This window comes from Chroicocephalus ridibundus, chromosome 9 (assembly GCF_963924245.1).
Source record: "Chroicocephalus ridibundus chromosome 9, bChrRid1.1, whole genome shotgun sequence".
Taxonomy (NCBI): domain Eukaryota; kingdom Metazoa; phylum Chordata; class Aves; order Charadriiformes; family Laridae; genus Chroicocephalus; species Chroicocephalus ridibundus.
In genome coordinates this window covers 47,883,049-47,906,668 of record NC_086292.1, presented here as the reverse complement: position 1 = coordinate 47,906,668, position 23,620 = coordinate 47,883,049, and the positions used below count along the sequence as shown (strand labels likewise).

The window sequence follows — 23,620 nt, the reverse complement described above, 5'->3', positions numbered from 1 at the left end:
GTTTTAAGATTCTTTATATATGAAGGGAGAAGCAATGTAGATAAGACATGGAAACCCAAAGAAAGATACTTAAAACATTATTTCTTCACTGAGTGAATAATCCCAAGGTATAACTTCCTCAGCAGCTAGGAAGGTAGCTGCATGATCCAGACCATGTTTCAGAGTATATTGAACCCAAGACATCATGGAAGTGCCAACGTTCTCCCAGGCATAGTAATTTAGCTTTTCACCAACTCTCCTGCTTACATCAAAAGAAGTCCCGTGATACGTTCCACCAACCTCAGCTTCTGATTTTCTGACAAAATTGTGGACTCTCAAGCAAGACATTTAATGCTATTTTTTACCTTCTCTGAATTTTTTCCCCAGATCCTCCTGGATGTTTTTGCTCTGTATTCTTTACACCGTCTTTACTGAGTTGATAATTCAGCCTCAGTTTCAGAGGAAAAAAAAAATTTACTTGCAACCTATTTGAAACTAAGAGTTTGATCCTGCAATCACTAAAGTCGAAGGCAACAAGGGTGTTCTGTTCAATGGGAATAGAACAAACCTAGAGTTCCTGGACAGTATGTTTTTAATCAGTGAGCCTTCACATTTAAAAGGAAATCATTTGCATCATGTTAGTATTCGTCGTCCACCTACACAGGATGGGAAATTTGCTGAACAAAAAGGTTAAGTGTGCTGATGCCAAGAGGGCTTGCCCATTGCAGAGCCGGTCTCAGCAATGAAAGCATCTCAGCTGTACCTGTTCCAGGAAGTTACATCAAAAAACCTCTGCATTCATGGCTCAGGGGAGTCAAACCTGTTTCTTACGGCACATAAAAGGTCAGCTAAGATTGCTGAGTGTATTATTTAATCCCAGGAACAGTCCAAGCGTACCAAAAACAAAAATAAAGCTCAAGTGAAAGAAGGTAACAGAAGGGAAGCTGCTACAGCCCATCTGACAGAGTTTACTCAAATATATCACTTTAGATCAAGAGAAATGTCCTCCCGCAAAGTGTTTATCAAGGGACCCTTGACTGGAAAAATGATACAAGAGTTCTTTGTGCCTGTTGCAAAAAAGCATACGTGGTCTTTACCATGCAAGACAGTTCTTCCCAGCTTGTGGTTCACAGAATCAGCTGGAGCCTGGGGCTACTTCTAAAGAATCCATGAAATATAACTGAGAAAGAAAAGTCAATTGTCAGAAGGCTACAATTTGCTGCAGAGATGTAGCCCTCTCCTTTAGAAAGTTTTAGGCACCTGCAGTTCAAAAAAAGATTGCAAGTCAATAGTTTAGCTGTTTTACACAAGATGAATTTTTTTCTTCCTATAACGTTTAATCTGACGATAGAAGACTCAAACCCCTAATTTTCTTGCCAAGAGGCTTCCCAGAGCTCCTCTGAGTCCTTTTCCACTGTCTTCTACTACCTTCATTTATATTCACTGAAACATTTTTCTCCTCATCTTTCAATTCGGAGCAGAATCTGAAAGTGCAAAGCTCATCTGTTTCCAAACCTTTTTTTCTTTGGATGGATCTCTGATCATGCACAGCACCTTCTTATCCTTGCATGTAAATCTGTTAAGCATGACCAGTAAAATTTCACTGACGCGTTGTGGCTGTTCAGGACCACTGAACGTCACACCCTAAAAAGCCTGTGCATCTTTTAGGAAAACGTCTCAAGCCTGATCCTTCTTCTCCTTTGCCAGCTATTCTGGCAGCTCCTTCCTAACCAGCTGTTACCAGAGGCATAGAAGGGGATCTCACATCCGGGTGAACATCTAGTTATCAAATGTCTGAGGAGAAATTATATTCAAAGATATTTTCCTAAAGGTTAATAACAAGGAGAGCTTGTGCAAATATCAGTCAAAGTAGCTGCTGATGTGCAGACTCCAAAGACTTGGAAAAGCAAATCGAATCCAAGCTTGCAACAGTGAACAGGTATCAGTAGGAATGAAGTTTCTGCCTGAATTTTGATGACCTTGAACAATTCAATAAATCACATCACTCCACGTACACAGCTTGATAGGAGTCAGGCAGCTGTACTGCCCTTGAGAACTGGGCAGTGGGTTCTGGGAGGAAGGAAGTAGCTGCCACATGCAGTAAATAAAAAGAAGTTAAAAAAAAATACACACATAGTTCTGCTGCAGAATCATTCCATTCAGCCTAGCTAGAAACACAGGCAGCTACAAACCGATCATTCATCTCCAACATAAACACCGATTTGGTTAGACTAGCAGTAACATAGGTTGAGATTTTTAGTAGATGACATAAATAAATGTATTTTTATATTTCCTGACCACATTAAGCTTGAAATCAGAGTTCTAAAATGTGAGCCACACACTATAAGATTTCTAATAGCCAATAAATTCAGATAGTCACAGTGAAGCAATGTTTTCTCCTTAAAGGTACATTTTGCTGCTGTGTATATAAATACAAGGGGACTTGTTTTTTTATGGATTTGAAATTATATGTAGCTGAACATGATCATTCAAAAAAGGTTAAAGTTCTCTTAGGAGGACAGCAAGATGGAAACCACTTCAGAAGGCACAATCTCAGATTCCAAATATTATTTCTACATGGAAAGACATTAGTAAGGAGGTGGGGGAAGGTGGGGGAAAATTACTTTCTCCCCAAAATGTACAATCCAGGAGACGAGAGCTAAAACATCCCAGCTCAAGAACATCAATGTATTCCTCTCTTCCTATCCTATGTCTGCTACACTAAGAAAGCACAAAACCAGTTCTAATCCTGTCCAGTGCATCCACTTCCCATTTGTAAAGTAGGGATTATAGTGCTAGAATTCTTTTAGAGAATTACCAGTAATACTTAAGAGCTAAAATACTGAGATGCTAAAGGCCATTTTTAATCTCTAGCCCTTACGGCATTTTCAAGTGGAGATCGACAATATCATTATGACATCCCACACCGGGAAACTGAATACAACAGAAATAATGACTTCTTAAGCTTCTCAGAATGCATCAGTAGCAACATCAGGAGTGACTTTCAAGTGATAGTTGGCCATACAACACTTCAAACGGTATCTAAGATCCATAAAGGCTGATGTCCAGGATGACGCCCAGCAGTCAGAGAATTTAATGATGCGAGAACTTGCAGGATCACAAGGCTGACTTTCAGTACGGCGTTGCTCACCAAGCAAGCCCTGGCTGAAGGACAACAGTGCACTGCATGGACTTTGACGGCAAGTTCTTCGATACGGCACAAAGTTGTTTAGTTTTTGGACCTACCACTTTCTGTGGGTCTCTTACAAAGAGACATGTTCCCAGTGGGGGAGCAATAAAGAGAGTCAGTGTGTACTGGCTCTACTGCCCGTTATTGACTGAGTGTTGCTGGAATAGCCAAGATGAAAATATCTGAGCGCTGATGTCACTTCGATACAATTGCTTTGGAGGCTATTCAGTTTTCCTTGGGGCGCCTATTCATTTTAGGAGACTTGCTGATCTTTCTCTGATGGCTGGAGTTTTATGACCAGAAAGAAATGAAGATGGCAGCTAAGAGCCTCACTTCACAATGAGTAAAATAATCCTTTTAAGGGAGAATTTGTCATTCCTAGCTCAGTTGAAAAACCAGCAATTGAGACTAAGTAGACGGAATGTACTAGCAGAATGAATTTTAAAACATCAAGTACTTTCAAGTGGAATTTAGCTGCATGATGACAAACAAAACAAAAATAACAACTACCTCTCCACCCACCTATGTTAAGGTTGAAAAGTCAAGTATTCAAGAGCAGGAAACTCCAGAATTAAGGTTGCCTTGTGCAGTCCTAATTCACTTCTCCTGTGTGATACAATTAAAAGATATTTTTCCCCACGGCCTCACCCCATTTAGTGGGCAAGATGAACAGAGCTATTCAGTATTTCTTTTTTTACCTTTTTGAGTCAATGTGTGGCCCTGGTTTTATTTATAGCATGCAGTTTAAACTCTTCACTGAAAACAGGATTATTCATATCCTTGTGGGTTTTAATATAATACTTATCACAGAAGTATTTGCTTCAAAAACATAACAAATGCCTCATGACAAAACCCCTGCCAATGAGGTAGGATGGTAGCACGGTCCCTTCAGCCCAAATGCTTAATCAGAATCAGAGGTCCCACAAGATTGTTTTGATTAGTATGAGATCATCTGAATGCAATATAGTGTATAATATATTCCTGTTTTTAGAAAACCAGCGGTAACAAAACCCCATTTTTCTGAGTGAGAGGTCCAAAACTTGCACTGCCATGAGCTCTGTGTTTGAGAAACCATCTGTTTCCTTTCAGGGTCATCCGTAGCATTTGCAAACCTTGTTTTCCGTGGTTTGAAGCACCTCCTTCTAAGACCCCTGGGCAAATGACAAGCAAGGCCTAGACTGGAGCCAAGCAATGTAGCAGAGTAAGAACTAGAATGAAACCATTCCTAGCTCACTTGATTTTGGAAGATTCCCACCGAAATTTGCAATTTAAAAAAAAATAAAAAATATTACCCCCTACCTCTGGTGCAAATATATATGCATGTGATTATGTATATACACCTAAAACCGAAAAAGTAATCATATCTGATTTCAAAAAAATGAAACAACTTTATGTTTGTAGGATTTTTGTTTGAACACAACAGTGCTAATATTCTTCTTCAGCAGTTAATCATCCATCAGCAAAGTTTTAAGTAAACTTTAATTCAGAGACCACATAATCATTCTCACAAATAAGACAGTTTACATTCACCCTCTCGATGTGGATCTAAGCTACAAATCAAGTAACTCTTCTTTTGAGACATCATCTCTGTAGAAAAAAATGTGACCTCAAGTTCTTCCGCCAGAATGAAACCCATTTGAGAAATAAATTTTTCAAGATTATGCAAGGCTGCAATCCCACCAGCACAACCTCTCAGAGAAATCAATTTATGACTCCCTATGTCCTACTGCTTGTTTTACATTGTAGTCTTAGAGAAAAATGCTTATGTTAGAAATATTTTTTTAAAAAATTACTTACTTTTCTGACAGCCATCAGCATCTCTTTATACTCTTCTGGTCCATGTTGCTTATCTCAAACTGTTCCTCAATGACACTCGCTTCAGAGGAGATGATCCGACAGCTAAAAGAAAAATGCACAGTGCTTACAGTTTATATCCACAGGACTGGAAATTTGGCATGTTTGGAGGCTTTAGCGTTATTATTATTATTATTACAAATATATTTTGGAATTTGTATTTTTGGCATAACTGGAAGATTCATTGTAAGGAATGTAGCTCTTTTAAAATGTGTTAAATCAGCTTGGATTATTTCAAAGTCAAGCACTTCAGCAATGACTGTAACTATGATTCTTTTTTGATTTGATGTGGTAAAAAGAAAGTTAACAAACACAATCTGGAGTATCACTTAGCAGCACTTTTAAAAATACCACCATTATTATCCTAGGATGCACCTATCTGAAACACTGGCGCTGGTACAACCTGTCTTGGATCAAGACGGTTTTGTTAGTTAGAATGCCTTTTTTCTTTAATTCTTCTTTAATTTGGTTTAGAAACACCCTCTTCCTCAGCCTGATTGAGAGACTACCCCCCGTCCATCTGATGCTCTCAGCTGAGCTCACAGAATTGCTCTCTGTGCAAAAGTGGCTGTCAAAGGAATGCAGACAGACTCACTAACACACCGGGAAACAGAAGTCAGCGTTGCTTCATTAACATGCCTTAGGAAGCTATGGTGATATAACAGTTGCCACAGATACTATATACGGTACAAATTATAATCATTTTACTGCCAACATGTGGTCAAGTTTAAGATGGGAATCCTATAAAGCTTCCAGTTACACCTCCTTGTGCTTTTCTGAGCTCAGTTCCAATCTCAGCTCAGGGTTGGGTTTGTTTTTTTTTCAAACTTTAATAAATGTATTCTCTGATTCATAGCAATATTTCAAAAATTGAAAAAAGGGCTCCTGAAATTTTAACCCTTCACAAAGTGACAAAGGCTCCCAGAACCTCATCTAAGCTATGCTGTAATTAGCTAGACTTTCTACTGACTTATTCAGCTTTGGAATAAAAACAATCCAAAACCAAATAAGGGGGCCATGAAACAGCAAAGCATTGGGGCATATATTTCACTTTAAGAATACACTAAATCTCCATTGGCATCACTTGGAATTCTACTAAATAGAGAGGAATTACATGTGTTCTTACATATTTTGCAGAACGTACTTGCCCCCCACCCAAGTTGCTAATGGGTACAAGTAAGGCCTCATCTCTGAAACTCCCTGAGAAGGCAAAAGTACAAGCTTTTTTTTTTTTTTAGTTTTGTTTGTTGTTTGTTTTAATAAATAAGCTACAAGAATACCAGGCCACGCCACCAAACAAGTATCACTATAGGAGCTCACCCCAGCTGTACAAGCATTGAGATTATCCTAACTCATCTTCACATTTTCCTCGTGAACTTTAAAAGTTTAACGAGGAAATAAGAAGCCTGGCAGCTTAGAGAGCAGTTTTATCTGTGCATGTGAGTAAAGTCCTCCTTTCCTTTGCAGACCTGACACTCCAGTCCCATTGACAGCTAGCCGGAGGTTGCAAAGTACCTTTTACGTTCCTTTGCTGCTCTTCTCCACTGGTACTGGCCGGGCAGAAAGAAACAGATCCCTACCACTGAGCTAGTATTGGGTAGTTCATCCATAAAACATTTCCAACGCACTAGTACCCTGCGTGGCACTTTTCACTAGCTTTTTTCAAAGCGGTTTGCAGAGTGGGTGTTGATCAGCATTGCAACCATTTCACAGGTGAAGGGACTGAGGAGGCAAGCCCGGGGTGAGCCTGGCGCTCCCCTGACTGTCCCCACGCTCCTCCAGTGCTGTGCAATGCTGCCTCTCGGTGGAGCACAGCTAAATGCTCTGCAAGCCTCTCAACTTTTCCCTCCAGCCTGAACCTCTAGACCTGAACAGAGGCAAATCTAGTCTCAGTTGTCTTTAGTTATTAAGGTGCTTTATCTGTCCACTTCCTTACAATTTGTGTCTGCCTGCTGCATGAGGAAAGGACTGATGTCACACCTTCTAGGGTAGCATTAAAGATAGAATGCCCAAGGCGTGTGTTTTAAAACTGGTAGTTAAATTGGACAGCCAGGAGCACTGAATTTGAATGTTTCATAATCTAAGTTGAATATCCACAGAAAGAACAATTGTTTAATTTTAGTAATGAGCTAATTAAACTAATTCAATGATGAACTAATTCAACCCCTTCCAAAACAATTCACGAACTCTTACTCGTTATCAATTTACAGTGCTTGGGGACCTTCATTAATTATCGCTATTCCTAGTTGCTATATGTATTTATGTTATGAGTGCTGTATAAAGATGGACATGGAAAAAACATATAGCTGTGCCTTTTTGTTCATACTCACAAACGGCAACGGGAAAACCTCCAGAAGCATTCTCGATGTTTTGTAGTTGTCAAGACATTTCATTTTCTCTCATTCCCAAGCTTCAGAAGCTTCCTCTTTGTGATTGCAAACAGATGATGGTAGAGCATGCAATTAGACTAATACAAGTAAATTCCAATCAGCGGTAGCCTGCAGCAGCTTCTCAGTGTTCACATCAAATGGAGGCCAACTCTTAGCATGAAGCTGTCAGCAGGAAAAGATAAATTAAAATTGATCATTAGAAGCAAACTTCTGTGACCTTCTTCATTGCACCCAGGAGTATCTATAACATCTGTCATTTATTATATATCATGGTTGGGATTTTCAACCATCCACTGAGCTCGGGCACTCAAAATCCAATATGCACCTTTAGTGCAAAGCCTCATGAGTTTTGACCATTTGGGAGAACAGCATTCCACAAAAGGGGGAAGTGCCTGCACCTCTCTGCATGTACCAAGAAACATTATTAAGAACATACAATTTAGGAGTGTATTTGAAAATGACACCTTTAAAATTTGAACTTTTAGCACAACTAAAGTAGATTCTGCAGATTTACTTCATCCTTGCCAACCTTTACAATCTTTCTTTGCAAAACAGACACGGCAGATTCTCAAATATTTTAGTTTTTCCAAAAATTACCCCAGTAAAACCAGTGGTTATTGATAACAGCCATTCATTATGCTCAACGGGCATAAGATATGACAGTGCTAGCTTTCGTAATAGTGTAGGAACTGCTAAGTAACGTGCTGTAAGTTTCAGAGTTACCTATCTTGATCTTATCTCAGGGATCACAGTTCAAACACAAGATCTTCCAGGCTTCTGGAGGTTTTCTTAAGATGAAGACTGTCTTCAGAAGCACCCCACAGATTTCCCAGGATACGAGAAGACCGGTATCCCCCACAGTGGGGGGCCAGCAGAGGTGCACGGCATCCCAGATGCCCCAGAAGGGGTGTCGAGCCTCCTGGTAGTCCAAGGGAAGGCAGGCTTGTCGACTGATGGCATCAAGAGCTGGGGGGAAAAGGCATGTAATAAGGTCAGGTCCACCGGAGTTTATTGGGTAAATGGCAGAGCTGTGCAAACATGACCGCATCGGTCTGGCTAAAAACACTTACATAAGAAATAAAAATGGCTCTAAGCATGGAAAAGTTGGCAATCTTTATTCTAAAGTTACTGGGCAACCCTGGTGTATATGTGCAAGTTCAAAACCAGGCTTTTTAGAGCAGTATGAGTCTTCACTGTTCTTGATCTCTTTTTATGGGCAATAAAATGCATCTCCCACATTTCCAACCGCTTCTTTCTGCCTTTAAAATTCACTCGGTCATCAGAAACAGTTCTGAACATCTTCTCTATTAACAACTATATTCCCCCAAGTGCTTCAAGTCAAAGCAGCACGATTGATTAAAAAGCAAGGCATCCTCATTTCAATTACTTCCATTTTTCTATTTTTCTCTGAAAAGCAAGTCCAGGTCATTAGCACAGTTGAGCGTTAGACAAAAAGTTTCCAAAAACAGCTAACATAATGCAATGAAAGTCATTTTGTAACACAGAAAAATACAAGTACAGTTATACAAGTGTTCTTGTTCCAAGAACAATTGTAAGTGGGTTTTGTTTTGATTTTGAAAAATCTCCAATATCTCAGGGTAGTTGCAGTAGACCACACACTGGAAAAATTATGTGTTTTTTCTGGTCACTGTATAATAAGAAAGGATTTTTCTCTCTGAGACAGAAAAGGCCTATTCAAAGTTGGAAAGAGAGTGCAACTCGGAAGAATGGAGAATCAGGAAGCTGGGGAGATAGGTTATAGTTGTATGATTTGGTCTAGTTGTCTGAAGAGCTGCCAGGGAATTAGGAAAGACAGCTCCTACTTTTTCATCAGCCTAGGCAAAACATAAGGGCTAAAAGAAAAAGCCAAATAAATACCAATTTTATGGTATATGCTATTAGGGGTGATCCATCTCTCGTTGTCTATCGGGAGATAAGAGGTTTTGCAACACAAAGCACAGCATAGATAGAAAATGAAGTGGGAGGATAAGTATCAAATTATTTGAGATAGTGAGTTTTGTGCCAAAGTTTTTGCGATATGGTCACGTACTATTCTGCAGCAAGACGATATATAAATATCTATATCATTTATGGAAGAAGATCCTCTCCAGGCCGTAGACAAGTGAACAGCAGATAAACCATAAACCGAGACTCCATTGTGAGCTTCCCCTGACTTCACAACCCACCGAGGTAAGCCAGTTGCAAAACCTACTTTCCAGGTCATTTTACTGCCGTCATTGAGCAATTTTGGATGGACTCCACTGAGTAAATTTTCTTTTAATATTCTTTTACCAATAAAACAAAATAAAAGATTTTATAGCCTTGATGTGTTTCTGGCACATTTAAAAAAATGCTGCTAATAAAACTTTTCCAAGATGAAACAAGAGGAAAAAATGACAAAGCTGTAGCAATGTAAATATCTCATGACTTTTTTTTTTTTTTTGTAAAGTTGGACTTTTATGCAGGAAACTGGGAAACAACATCACAGAAAAAGACTGTGTTAAGAGAAGAAAACCCATGCAAGCGCAACGTACAGAGTGGAACAGTATCATGTTTCTAGCAGCCCACACTAAACGTAGGTTGAAAGAATCGTGTTTTCATGCACACCAAGGGCTTGCTCCTTCTGACCACTGAAGTCAGTGACAATTCACCAAATGACTTTAGTGATGCACGAGCCAGTCCCTAAAGCAGCAGATTGGCTTGTACGTATGGCACTGGGCAGACAGCTGAGACCTGAATTCAGTTCCGAGCTTGATACAAACTCCCTGTGCAATTCCTGTCCAGTCTCCCTCGGCCTCAGCTTCTCACCCGTAAAGAGGGGTGATCTCTCTGTCTGCTTCCACTGTCAGCTCTCTGAATAGTCGTGGTCTGTCTCTCCTGGCATGCCAAAGCCTTTGTTTTGGGTGTGGTTTTTAGGTGCAATTGTGATTTAACAAGGAATGACTAATGGCCACCCTTAATCATCAGAGCTCTAGCGTCGTATGGCACTGCAGTGACTCTTGTATGCTGCCCTACCCACCTTCTGCGGGAGATAAAGCAAGCCAAATGTATAGCAAGGACTTTAAAATGTGCCTTAAGCACCAAACTTATCCTCAGCAGGCTGACCTATATATACAATACTGCCCTTTACGTGCATCATAAATCACACAGTGCATTAGCTGGTTGACTTTCAAGCATCACCTCCTCCATGCTTGAAAATGGTCCATCCTGATGAGCAGGAAGTCAAGCAAGCACACCAGGAGACCTGCATGGACGAACAAGGAGCTCCTGACAATATTCCCGCTGTAGTTTCACAGCACTTTTTCACTTCTCAGATCATAGGCAGTATATGAACTACGATGTTGTTCCTTATTTTACACTAGCAGGCAACATTTTTAACGTTAATGCTGTTTTGGGAAATTGACCACGAGAGGGCACCAGTAGTGCTTTAAGAAAATAATAAAAAGGCAAAACCAAGTAGCTCAGTAAATAAATGGGAATTTGCTTACAGATCATATAGCTTCAAAGGCATTGGATGTCAGTTTCCACAGTCATGAGTCACCCACCCACAGAAAGCCCAAGCGTGGGGCAGCTACATGGGTGCACATCACCCATGCAGCGGGGAGAACACCACCCAACTACCTAAAGCCACGGAGCTGGTGCTTTTTCTGCTTCCCCTACAAGGCTCTGTTTCCTCACAGGCCCCCTTAGGGAGGGCGGGCGAACAGTCCATTGACACATCATTTAGTATCAACACTGTCCAGAGCGTCCCTCTGCGGCGTCTCTGTCCTGCCTCAAGCCTCCCTCACAGGAGCAGGACTTCTCAGTGCTGCTCTTGGGAGGCTCATTCCCTTCTCTCTCGGCAGAGAAAGGCTTCTCAGTCCTGAAAGCCAGGGGAGCAGTAATGTCTGAAACCACACGTTTTCAGCCCAGCAAGGCCTAGCAACGGGCTTGCTCGTTTGAGCCTTTTCAACGCCTACTATCTATGAGGGGGGCCTAAACGATAACTCACAGAACCAAACGAAGGAACAGCTAGAGCTCAAGCTGAACGGCTGACCTCCAAGACTGGGAGAGTTGTTTTTTCCGCAAAGACATAACCATAAGGAATTCCTCTACAAACAAGAGAAAAGAAAAAGCTTATTATTTTTCAAAACTGCATCCTGAATATCTGATTCAAAATTATGCCACGTAAAAACAAAACCCTTGGCCTCACAAAATCTCCCAGTGAGATCTCCCTGCCAAATACCATCTAGAATACAGACATTTGCACCAAGAGAAAAATGTCTACAAATACCCTATTGAAGAGCAAGTGCAGTTATGTATGAACGTATAGATCACGCGCAAAGCTAATTTTGCTTACAAAGGAAAATATCTCATTGCTAAAAGATTCGTATGGTTAAGCTAAACCTTTTCCTGCAGCATTGACTGTGAATACAAAAGGATTGTTCTTTTTTGTTTTGGCTGTAAGTGAACAAAATGCTGTTTTCAACTAGATGTTTCTCATGAGTTTTTGTGACAACTGGATTAATTCCGTGCAATTATTCTCTGGAAGTAAATTTACTCTGAATGCCCTGGTAAATTTCTGGCAGTTCAGAGGAATCTCCCAGTTGGGACACATGCACTGAGAACAGCACCAGGTAAGCCAGGAATGGGGGAAAATTAAAATAACTCAATCTATAATCAGGGTAGAAATTAAAACAGCTGCTAGAGAGCAAGAGAGTCAATAGGGTGCTTTATATTTCCAGCCTTACAGTCTAAACTTGATAAATGTTTTTGCATTATTCGAATAGCTGTTTCTTCTACTGCATTTGTAAAGGTATGCATACTTGAGCAAGTCTTGAAGTACTGAGATTATTTTTAATGCATTTATCAGGCCAAAAGCAAAAAAAAATACTTATTTTGATTTAACTGTTATTCCTAGCTCCAAATGAGTTCCCAAAATACAAATTACATAGTTACAAATGTCAAAAACCATAATAAACACCCTAAAACATTATGAAATTTGAACTAACTTATTGACTAGGCTGCAGAGCAAGATTTGACTGTCAAAGTCTAAATTAAAATCACATGTATTTGCAACCTTTTCTATTCAAAATAAAAGTACTTAACATATGTAGACCCTGTGATTTTTTAAATGGTTGTAATCTGTTCTTTTTTCCCCCCTTGCAATCTAAATGTTCATATTATAAATGCAGAGGTGAAGGTTCTTTTAATCCGAGGCTAAAGGCCTTTGCTGTTGAAGCAGATACGCTTTCCCAAAGCAGCTGTGCCGTTCCTGCGTTAATTAGGAGATACAGAACGCTCTTTAATACGCACAGAATGAGAGGTGTCCGAGGTCACACACTTATTACACGTTCTGAAAAGCGGTTCCATTGCCTTTTGGTTTTAGCCAAACTTGTTTCTTGGTTTTTGCCAGGAACCAGTCCCGGCTGTTTGGCTCTGGTATTACAGATCACTAGGGCTTCAACCTACAGCCCAGGAAAGTCAAGGCAAAGATTCTCACCAGGCTGTGGCTCAGATCCTAAATTTTTACATGCAATCATGGTAAAAACAAGCCAGAAATAAACTGCTGCTCAGTTCTCTTTAGCCAGTCTCTCCCATTACTGCAATCCAATGCAAAGTATCATTATTTTTAATTATACATCTGTTTTACTTTTCCTCATTTTCTTCCCCCATCTTCAAATTCACCAACAGAATCCTTTCGGAACTGTATAAATTTTGGGAAAATAGTGCTGTTCTACAAATCTCTCCTGAAACTTTAATTAAAATGGTTACAATTGGCCATCACACCAACAGTTTAACCTGATTTGGCAGTTAAAAATATAGTGTATACATAGTAGCATTTTAAAATCGACGCTGGAACTGGACAAAAGGGACATCATCAGCCTAAGAGCTGCAATTATTAAAACTGCAATGACTGCAAGTATTAATTTTCCTTTTGAACTTCCACAAGGTTTGTTTCCATTACATATTTAGGTGGCAAGATGCTAGCAGCATAATCACTTTTATTTGTTGCTCCCACTCACAATCACTGTTTGCAGGGTTTTAGTCACTGACACTGGTAGGACAGTTGGAAATCCAGAACAAAATTGCTACCGGCAATTTAGGATACAGTAAAGATAAGTAAGATTACGGAAAATATGCAGGGAGCGCTTCTAATAGTTACAATTTTGCACTTCGTTCTTCTCTCATTTTCATCACCCTGCCAGAAGCTTAACTGTATCTTCCACTTAGCCAAGTACTGCTTTTAGCTTTCAATGAAAATACTACCCTTTCAGCAGAAAAAAATAAGCTTTTTGCTTTTGATCACCCTAAGCCTACTTTGTAGAGCGGCAATCCTTGACAATTGCTCTTCTATTTTATCAGGTGGGAGCTTGCAGAAAAAACCTTGCAGTGATGAAATTAGCAGCGCTGAAGACTTACATTTTGAGAATATGGTATATGCTTCTGCCGATAATACGGCTGAATACAGCTGAGGATTTCCAGTGGACAAAGAATAATCCAGGCTCTTTCTATTATGGCACTTTTCCAGCTGGTACTTTTGAACTACAGTTGACTGTGGCTTTTAAAATGCTTTAGATCTACTTGTGTGTTCGCACAAGAAACCTACCAAAAGGTTTTCCTTATCCTTCCAGGGGAACGGCAGAAATAATCAGACTCTTGCAGAATGCATACTTAATATCATCTTTTGCACCTAGCCCTGGAAATCTAAGGATTCACATAACCCTGCATTTCACATAGTCATCAAAACAGTAAGCTCAGAGTAAATGCTAATAGATTAATATTTCATATCCAGGTCTCCCTTTCCTGCCTGTGATTGAATAAGATGCACAGTATAACAAACCACACCTGAGAACTCTTCTCCTTTTTCATAAATTATCTACAACGCATGAAGGATTATAAACTAAAAATATCCTTTGTTATGCAGCTAACTTAAGAAATGAATGCGAGTGAAGTAATTGTGTTGGGTTTGTTTCAAGCTGTTTAGTTTTATCTAATTCACTCTTCAGTACTGCTTTATGAAACCTTGTCCTTTCTTCAACATATATCTATACACACTCACACATTTCACGCAACCGAAATCAAAACTAAAGAGATATAGGCACTGGTTGGTTTTCATGCTCAATTTTTTAAGTGGCTTATGAAATGGATTAATCATGTCCTTTTGTATAATACTAGGAAAATAATCAAGAATCTTTCTATATATTTTACATAACAACAGCTAAAATTCTAATTGTTAAAAAACCCATAAAAACTAGCAGGCAGAAATTATGCGGGAACCTAATTTTTTCTTATAGTAAGACATTTCTGTCTTGCTATCAATGCACTACCTCATCGCTGTAAAATAATAGTAACAAGGTTTAATGTATGACAAAATTAGACTCCTTTGTCAGTGCATCGGAAAAGGATACCTTTAGAATATACCCCATTTTCAGACAGTCCCTTTTATGCACCGACAGTTTCATGTAGAAGACATTGGCCTCTTGTTCAGTAGGCATGCAATCAGGCACATTTCACACCAAGCGATGCGCTGTGAAGGTGTGTCAATTACTTTCTCGTATGAAAATTTAGTACAAAGACCAGTTTTGCAGGAAAATGTTCAAATCATAACTCACTACTTTTTACCTTTAGGCTTTTTATGGGGTGTTGGAAGTTCCGCATACCAGACTGAAGGGGCCTGGGACAAGGATGGGAAAGGACCAAGTATCTGGGATGCTTTTACTCACAACAAGGGGAAAGTGTTTAGAAACGAAACCGGAGATTCAGCATGTGACGGCTACTACAAAGTTAAGGTATCGTTAAAGAGGAACTATCCCTCTAGAAGCATTCTGGAGCCCTTTCTTGGTACTGATTTCCCATTTTGAAATAACAGCAAAGATGAAATGCTTTAGTTGCTCATTTAACTTTGGAAGTGAAGGGATGCTATTTTCAATTAGTTCAGTAAAATCTTCTTTCCAAATAATCTCATAGAATCAATAATACCAGTTTTTCCCAAACACGCCTCAGTTTTTCAGGATTTTTGTGTCCAAAGAAGTATTCTAAATGTTGTGGGCAGTCCAAATGCTAGTTAGAACAACAATGAGGAACGCATTTGAGCTTTGAAGAAAAATAACATCTTTTTGCGTGTGTTTGAGCAGCTTTAAAGGTTTTCTTTGTATATTTAAGAATAATAAAACCAACAGATATTTTGAAATTCAGTCTGAATGTTTTCCAGATACACAGCAAAAGGAACCCAAATGACTGCCATAAGCCAATATTACCTAATTGGAATTCCAACTAATTTGATAGAAGTTATATTCCACCGAGGTTGTTCCACATATATGAAGTCCAAGGGAGAAACAGAGGTCTCGGCAAGAACTAAGAGGAAAGAAACTAATTATGCCTTGCTATCCTGAACTGGGAAAATGCAGGAGAGATTTCATTTGATCTCTCTCAAACAAGTAAAAGCTCAAAAGAACAGCTTAATGAAAACCCACAGAGAGGTTGGAACTCAAGACTCACTGAGCTGTTGCATCAGAAGAGAAGGACACGATGATCACAGGACCTATTTTTCAGAGAGGATTCAGGCATAAATGATAGCATTTCAATATCTGCTCACTACTATGGGCTATATTTTGAGATGCTTTCTAAAACTTGCTTGTATGTGTCCAGTTACATGGTCCTCTTTATATAAAAGTATGCTTCTTGATTTGCTTCCATCATCAGAATTCTCTTTGCATTGGCTCATATACCATCAATTTCTAATTTCATTTAATATTGAAGATGTATGATTTCTTAGAAAAAGATGTATTTATACTGACTTTATTTTTTGTGCTAACTCCAGTATAAGACAGTAAATGAAAGCCTGCATAATCATGTTTTTGTACCTAAGCTGAAATGTTTTGAGGTCAAGATGTACAGGCTTATATTATTTTTTTAAAACTTGCACATTACAAATGCTGACATAAATATATTATGTTACAGAATACCTCACAACCCATTTTTCTGTCCTCTATTTGATGGTGAAAACATTCAGTTTCCATAGCTGTTAACACAAAACATTATAGGACTTCTTTGGAGAGTGAAGAACAAAAATAGTTAAAAGGGAAGTATACAAGTAGAAAGCCATCATCTCAAAGCAAATTCAGAAAAAATAACTGATGGAATCCTCTTTTGTGGAACTCTTCTGTAGATTTTCTGCATTCAGTACCATTTAAGACAGATGAATAACTGAAGAGTTATTCTGCTTGGACTCAAGCTACGTCAATTGGATTTTCTTTTCACAGGATGACATTCAGTTACTGAAGGAGCTGAAAGTGAATCACTATCTATTCTCTATCTCATGGCCTCGGATTATGCCCACTGGCATCAAGAGTAAGCATAACGATTTCATCATATTCTTGACAGTATTAGTAGAAAAGTAATTTTACTCCCAAGTATACCACAGTTGTTTAACACTACTGTTAAATAGATTTATGTTACCTTGTCTGCAGAACAGAGCTTAACAATTACACACCCATTACAGTACACTCATTGCTGTAATGTAAAATACCTTGGTTAAAGTTTTTAGATTTCTATTCTTCCAGTTGTTTGAAAAACAGACCAGGTAATTTCTTCTCTATGTGTTTCATCAGCAGAGGAATTGAATGAGAAGGGAATACAGTTCTACAATGATACAATTAATAGTCTTCTAGAAAACAATATTATCCCTATTGTGAGCCTCTACCACTGGGATCTTCCACAGGTTAGACAATGTTTACATTAGTGAAATGTTTAATATAAACACTTCTGATAGGAAATTTATTTCTAAGTTTAAGGACTATGTGTACTTTAGAAGAATGTTTAAAGATGCCTGCCTGCTTTTAAGTATGCTTGTAATTAGTTTGTATTAATTTGCATTTTATATACATCGCAGTTTATACACACTGAAGTTTTGAAGACTCTCCTCTGAGCTACTGAAATACAAATAAAAGTCTTTGTTAATAGGCACCTGAACTTTAAATAACATTATTGATTCTTGAAATTCTCATTTAAAAAGGTTCTCCAAGAAAAGTATGGTGGCTGGCAAAATATAAGCATGATAAATTATTTTGATGATTATGCAAATCTGTGTTTTGAGAAGTTTGGCGATCGTGTGAAACACTGGATTACTTTTAGTAATCCTTGGGTAAGTTATCGTCGCTTTCCTTCCAATCACTCCCCATTGCACAGTTCTGTTACCAAAATTCTGTGAAAGTGACACAACAGGAACGTAGCTTAAAAAATGGAGAGGGAGAGACTTACACCATTAATCTTTGGGCCCCAAAATCTCAGTGGCCAGATTCTGCACAAGGGCAGAGTTTCAAGACATGAAATTCCCCTGAAGTTTTGAAAAATCATCAGCTGGAGAGAGGCACAGACATCAGCAAGGCAGGTAGAATTTGCCCGTCATGAGTTTCACGAGGGAACAGCAAGCCGGCTGTCAGTCCACTAACGCTAGTCACCAACACAGTGTTTCCAACAAGCCACAGCATGTTATCAACCAAGCAGTGGGGCAGTAGATGGGAGCCAAAGGAAGGGAAAAGGGGACTGGAGAGGACAGAGGGATTGAGAGAAAAATGGATTGCACAGAAAAGCACAGGATCGAAGTCCATAGGATGGTAGCAAATTCACTAGCTCCGCTGTTCAAAGAATAACTAACTCTCTGTATTTGCAGGCGGTTGCTGAAAAGGGTTATGGAACAGGAGAACACGCACCAGGACTGAAGCTCGGTGGATGTGGAGCATACAAAGCAGCGCACCATATAATTAAAGTAAAGCTAAAATCATGCTTTAAATTATGTGTAAATTAAGAATTTTCAGCAGACTAAGTTTCTTTTGATTCTGCTCTTTAAACAAAAAGATACTTTTGCAATGATGTCATTTCCAGCTAGCACACAAAAATTATCACCTGACTTTAAACGACCAATGCATGTTCCGGTGTAGCATGAAATGCTAGGTGCTCGATGCAATACCGTTGCAACAACTTACATTTTTCCCCTCATAATTTAAGTGTCTCTTTTACTATGTTTCAAACTGCTTGAGTAAGAAAATATCCAGGCTACTCTAGAAACAAGGAGTAAAAGCCTGACCTGTGGAAATGAGCTTGAATTTTGTGAGTGACTTCGGTAAGGCTAGCTTTTGTAAAAATAAACTTTCACTTGCCTGAATAAATTAGGCAAAGACATCCAAAGACTGCAGACACTAGACAAAACACTATACCAAATGCTGTGTATTACCTTCCTGGGGACCTCCTGGAATTTAGGGAAGGAATCTTGCATAAATGCTTTTTTGACACCTTACATGAAAAGAAAGCTTCCACAATATACATGAAAGAAATTATAAAATATTTTCAGACACACCTTAGTGCAAAAACTGCTCTTGACTACGGCATAACAGATGAAAATGTGCATATAAATTTTTTTTTTAACTTACAGACTCATGCAAAGGTATGGCACTCTTACAACAACACATGGCGTAGCGAGCAGCAAGGTAATAAGGATTCATGCTATAATTATGCTTCTGTTTATATTAAGGGCTTAAAGATTATGCATAAACTGCAGAATTGTCACTTTATGTTTTCAGGTATGGTTGGAATTTCCCTAACTAGTGCCTGGAGTGAACCTGTTGATCCACATAGCCAAACGGATAGAGACGCTGCTGAAAGATATATACAGTTTCATTTGGGATGGTTTGCAAATCCTATTTACAAAGGAGACTATCCAGAAGTTATGAAGAATTATGTAGGTAAGCCCCAGTAACCAGCTACAACATGAATAAATTACACACTTACAACAGATTACAACAGAATAGCCCCTGACCAACATGTAGTTTAGTCAAGTAGGAGGACACAGGCAAGACAAGGACAAGCAACAAATGGCCCAGGGGCTACACAAAGCTCCCGAGCAGTGGGAGGAACATACTAGAACAAAAAAGTTGAGCTGCTGTTGAGCCCAACAGTTACACATCTGAGTGCTCCAAACTAGAAAGGAAGCAACTACCTCACTTCTCAGTCATCGTCCGTTTTTAGCGGCCTAAGCAAGACAGGGAGTTGTTAAATACTTTTCTGGATTTTCCACCTAAGGACAAAGAACCAGCAGTTCTTCCATCACTAAAGCTTGCATTTCTACAGGGTTCCACTATCTCAGTTTCACAGAGAGAAGACAACAGGCAATGTACCCAGCAGCAAAGCAACTTCTGCTCCTGTCAGTTATGCTTCCAAGCATTCTGTTGACATTTATCATGCTCTTTGGGAAAAAAAGCAAACACCACTTTATTTCACTGTCTTCTCTGTATAGTGTACCCAAGTTACCTCTCCAAAGACTATTTAATCTTAAAAAAGCAATCAAACTAAACTGTCCTTTACACTAAGTTCAGGAAAACAGTATTTATTGTTGAAGTAAAGAGAATAGATTTCTGTGCTCCTCAGAAGTATGTTTCCCATAATTATTTCAATAGGTAGCAAGAGTGCCCAGCAGGGCCTGGGGACATCAAGATTACCAACTTTCTCAGTGCAAGAGAAAACCTATATTAAAGGCACATCGGATTTCCTGGGAATAGGTCATTTCACTACTCGTTATGTTCTACAGAAGAGCTTTCCCTTTCTACAAGTACCCAGCTACCACACTGACAGTGATTTGGCTGAACTGGTGGACCCAAAATGGCCAGCTCCAGGACCTAAATGGTTATATTCTGTGCCTTGGGGATTCAGAAGATTACTCAACTTCATTAAGGTGATTACAGAGTAACTCTTGAAAAGAAAGTGAACAAAACACCTGGTTACATGCCGAAGCTGCACTTAACACTATTTTAGATTTTCAACAGTTTCACCTATATATTTGTCTTGTCATACTGGGAAGTTTCTTTGAAAAAAACTCCACCTTAATTACAGTTCAGAAATCTATAGAATTCAGTAATGTTAAAATAAAACCCATAGTTAACTTAAATTCCTAGTTACACATTTTTCTTACTCATTTTTTTCTTTCTTTCTAAGTTTCTTACTTAAACCTGGAAATTTGCTTTTAATGCATTTTACTAAGAATCTCATGTTCTGTCAAAATAAGATGATTGTGTTTATATGAACCAGTCTAAACATATCTTTGTTTGCAGACACAGTACGGGAACCCTCTGATTTATGTGACAGAGAATGGAGTTTCTGAAAAGGTACAGTGTACTCAACTGTGTGATGAATGGCGGATAGAGTATCTGAAAGGATATATTAATGAAATACTGAAAGGTAACTTTAAAAACATCTTTTTAGTGCATGACCTTTTTGAGCTTTTTCACCTTCTGATTATTTTTTCACTCTTGTAGTTTATATCATAGAAAAATAAATACTCACAGATGAAAATGGACAGCAAACTAGACTAATAAATTTTCGCAAAAGTGACAACCTAGCCAAGTGTATTGATGCTAATAGATACAATAACTTACATGAGATTTAATACTGTAACAGACCATCAGTTTCCACTTCTAGAAAGGAGAAATTGCACCTAATTACCATTCTTACAGAGCTCTAGTACCTCTAAGCTAAAGATAACAGTTTCAAAGAATCTAAATTACCATATACTTTGCCATTTTTCTGTCATCATCCCTTCCCTCCTCCCCCTTTCTGGTCTAAAACAAAACACCTACAGAGCCATATTTTAAGGACAACAAACAGCCAACAAGTTTAAGAGAATTATGCGTATTCTGTTTACAGCTCTAAATGATGGCGTTAATGTCAGAGGTTACACTGCCTGGTCACTGCTGGATAAATTTGAATGGAACAAAGGCTTCTCTGAAAGATTTGGATTTTATCACATTGATTTTAAAAACAAGAACAAACCACGATACCCAAAGGCATCCGTTGACTATTATAGAAAGATTATCAGTGCAAATGGATTCCCAAATTCAAGAGAGGTGATGTCAACTGCTAATTTTATTCTTTTTTTACTTTTTTCTTCAATGGGCAGATATGTCATTGGATTTCTTGAAACAACTTGCATGAATATGGTACAAGAGAGGACACTTTGGTTCTGTAAATTAGGGATGTGTTAAATACACAGGTCTCCAGAGACAAAGAAAATGGAAACAAGCCTCAGTTACTGTTTCTAAAGCATTTCATCAACTCTAATTAGACTTACTGAAGTGATCAAAAATTCTGAATCATAAGTTACCAGACTTCCAGGCAGAAAATTACACATACATGCCACCTTACTGGAAAATAATATGGAATATATTCTGTGCTTTTAAAAATCTTATTAAACAATTAGCTATAAGAAATATATTGCAATAAAAATCACAAACATCCAAAGAAACTTTTCAGAAAATCATGTGTTGAAAGAATAAAATAGTTTCAAGTCAATTGTAACAGACAGATGTTCAGGGACAGAGAAGAAGCTACTGTGAATGAGACAGAATATTACAGTCTAATAGAACTGCTGCATGTCAACCTTCGCAGGTGGAAAACTGGTATCGGAAGGCCATGGACGCTTGCTCTACCACACACCAACTCCTTGCTACAGGTATTATGTGTCTTCTGTTTTGTTTTATAAAAGCATATTATATATCTCTCAGATTTTAAAGTTCTCTGTGAATGCTACTATTAGCAGGTCCTAAAAGGAATTTTCTCCCTGAAAGTACAACTGCTTTCAAATGCAACAGCCTCTAAAGAAAAATGTCTTTATTTACTCTCTCCAACTAAAATCACTATAGCTAAACAGATCGACTTTGGATGTTAACAGAATACACAAACTGAAAGAGTTACTATTTAAAATGAAGGCTAGGGATGACAGTATTCTCCTTAAAATAAAAAAAATAAAAGCGCTAAATGCTCTTTCAAAGATAAAACAAACCCAGACAAATCAAGACAACCATGCAGACAGAAAACATTTAAAATGTTTGACCTCTACATACAATAAAACCATTAAAAAAATGGGCTAAGTACTAGCCTAAGGTAGCGTTAAGTCACTTTCTGCTCTTTCTTGCTCCTGGTAACAAAGCTGACAACAGCTAAACTTAGAGCAGCTGCTCAAGAACACATAATAGAGCAGACTTTGCCTGCAATTCCACAGTGCCAGGCTCCATAAACCACCTCACTGAAGACCTTCCCAATGTAATTCAGGACCTTTCATAATTCCTGAACTAGGAGAACAGCCTACCACAGTCGATTTCTGAAATTTTTAAGAAAGATGAAAATAGGTATTAAAGTCTCATATGAAGGATGAGACAAATTCCACTTGGTAGAGAACATCAAAGCAGTCATCCTAAGTTTATCCTACTTTGCCTCAACTGCTGCCTTAGATGTTCTATGTGAATTAACTGTGTTTACTGAACTCTTTGAAGCTTATCTGTGGAGCAAAATTCTACAAAATAAAACCCATTTAACTTTTCAAAGAGCTACAAAACAATCATAAAAAGGATTAAGTGCTTCCCAAGGATTTCTCTTCGACAATTTTATTTTCTACCCTTCCCTTAGTGGTGGGGAGAGGAGAGGGAGGGAATAAAAAAAATCAAAGGAACAGTAGGATAGTGCTAATGCACTGAAGCTAATTCATAGTAAGCACAATTTCTGCAGCCCTTTGAGAACTGACATATCTTCAAAAAATTACCTTAGAAAGAAAAAAAGGAGGGAAAACTGTCACGGATTTGCTCCAGCTTTTGCAGACATACAAAATTTTGTTTGGTTTGTTTTCTGTTTATGCCAATGTTAACCTTTAACAAAATAATTTTAGCCATAATATTCAAAAAATCCTTAATCTATGTTAACACTAAGTTAATAGTTAATTAGTATACTCCAGAAGATTTAAATTTCTTACATACTACTCATTTCTCAAATTTTAGATTCCCTGATTACTCACATGGAAATGGTGACAGAGATTGTTTTTCCTACGATTTTCACACTCTGCATACTCATCAGTATTGTCCTACTAATATTCTACTTATTTCAAAATAATAGATAAAATTGCATGCTTATACATATCTTCATTTTACATGATAAATAAAACACAACTGTTTTATTACATTGGTTAAAGTTTACCACAGATGCCTCTTTTTATAACACTGTAAAGATAAAAAAATATTACTTTACCTATCCACCTAACATTTTATAGTCTTTTTTTCTATTCAATTCACAAAACGATTTGATTATTTTTTTTATCAAAACCCCAAGTATATTCTTTTCCTGCGTTACTTTTACTAATTTTAGGTAGCAGATTTTATGTTTCTTATTATTTTGGAAAATACTATAC

General features: G+C 38.2%; 1 protein-coding gene across 1 annotated transcript; it reads left to right on the top strand.

Moving 5' to 3' along the window:
- Positions 1-13,788: 13,788 nt before the first annotated feature.
- LCTL (lactase like) lies at positions 13,789-23,332 on the top strand. Its single transcript, XM_063345383.1, has 13 exons — positions 13,789-13,927; positions 15,025-15,185; positions 16,659-16,746; positions 17,007-17,116; positions 17,411-17,539; positions 18,068-18,163; positions 18,827-18,881; positions 18,975-19,136; positions 19,848-20,122; positions 20,499-20,625; positions 21,091-21,290; positions 21,832-21,895; positions 23,214-23,332. Exons 1-13 carry the CDS (start codon positions 13,789-13,791, stop codon positions 23,330-23,332), a joined length of 1,725 nt encoding a protein of 574 aa, XP_063201453.1.
- The last annotated feature ends 288 nt before the right edge of the window (positions 23,333-23,620 follow it).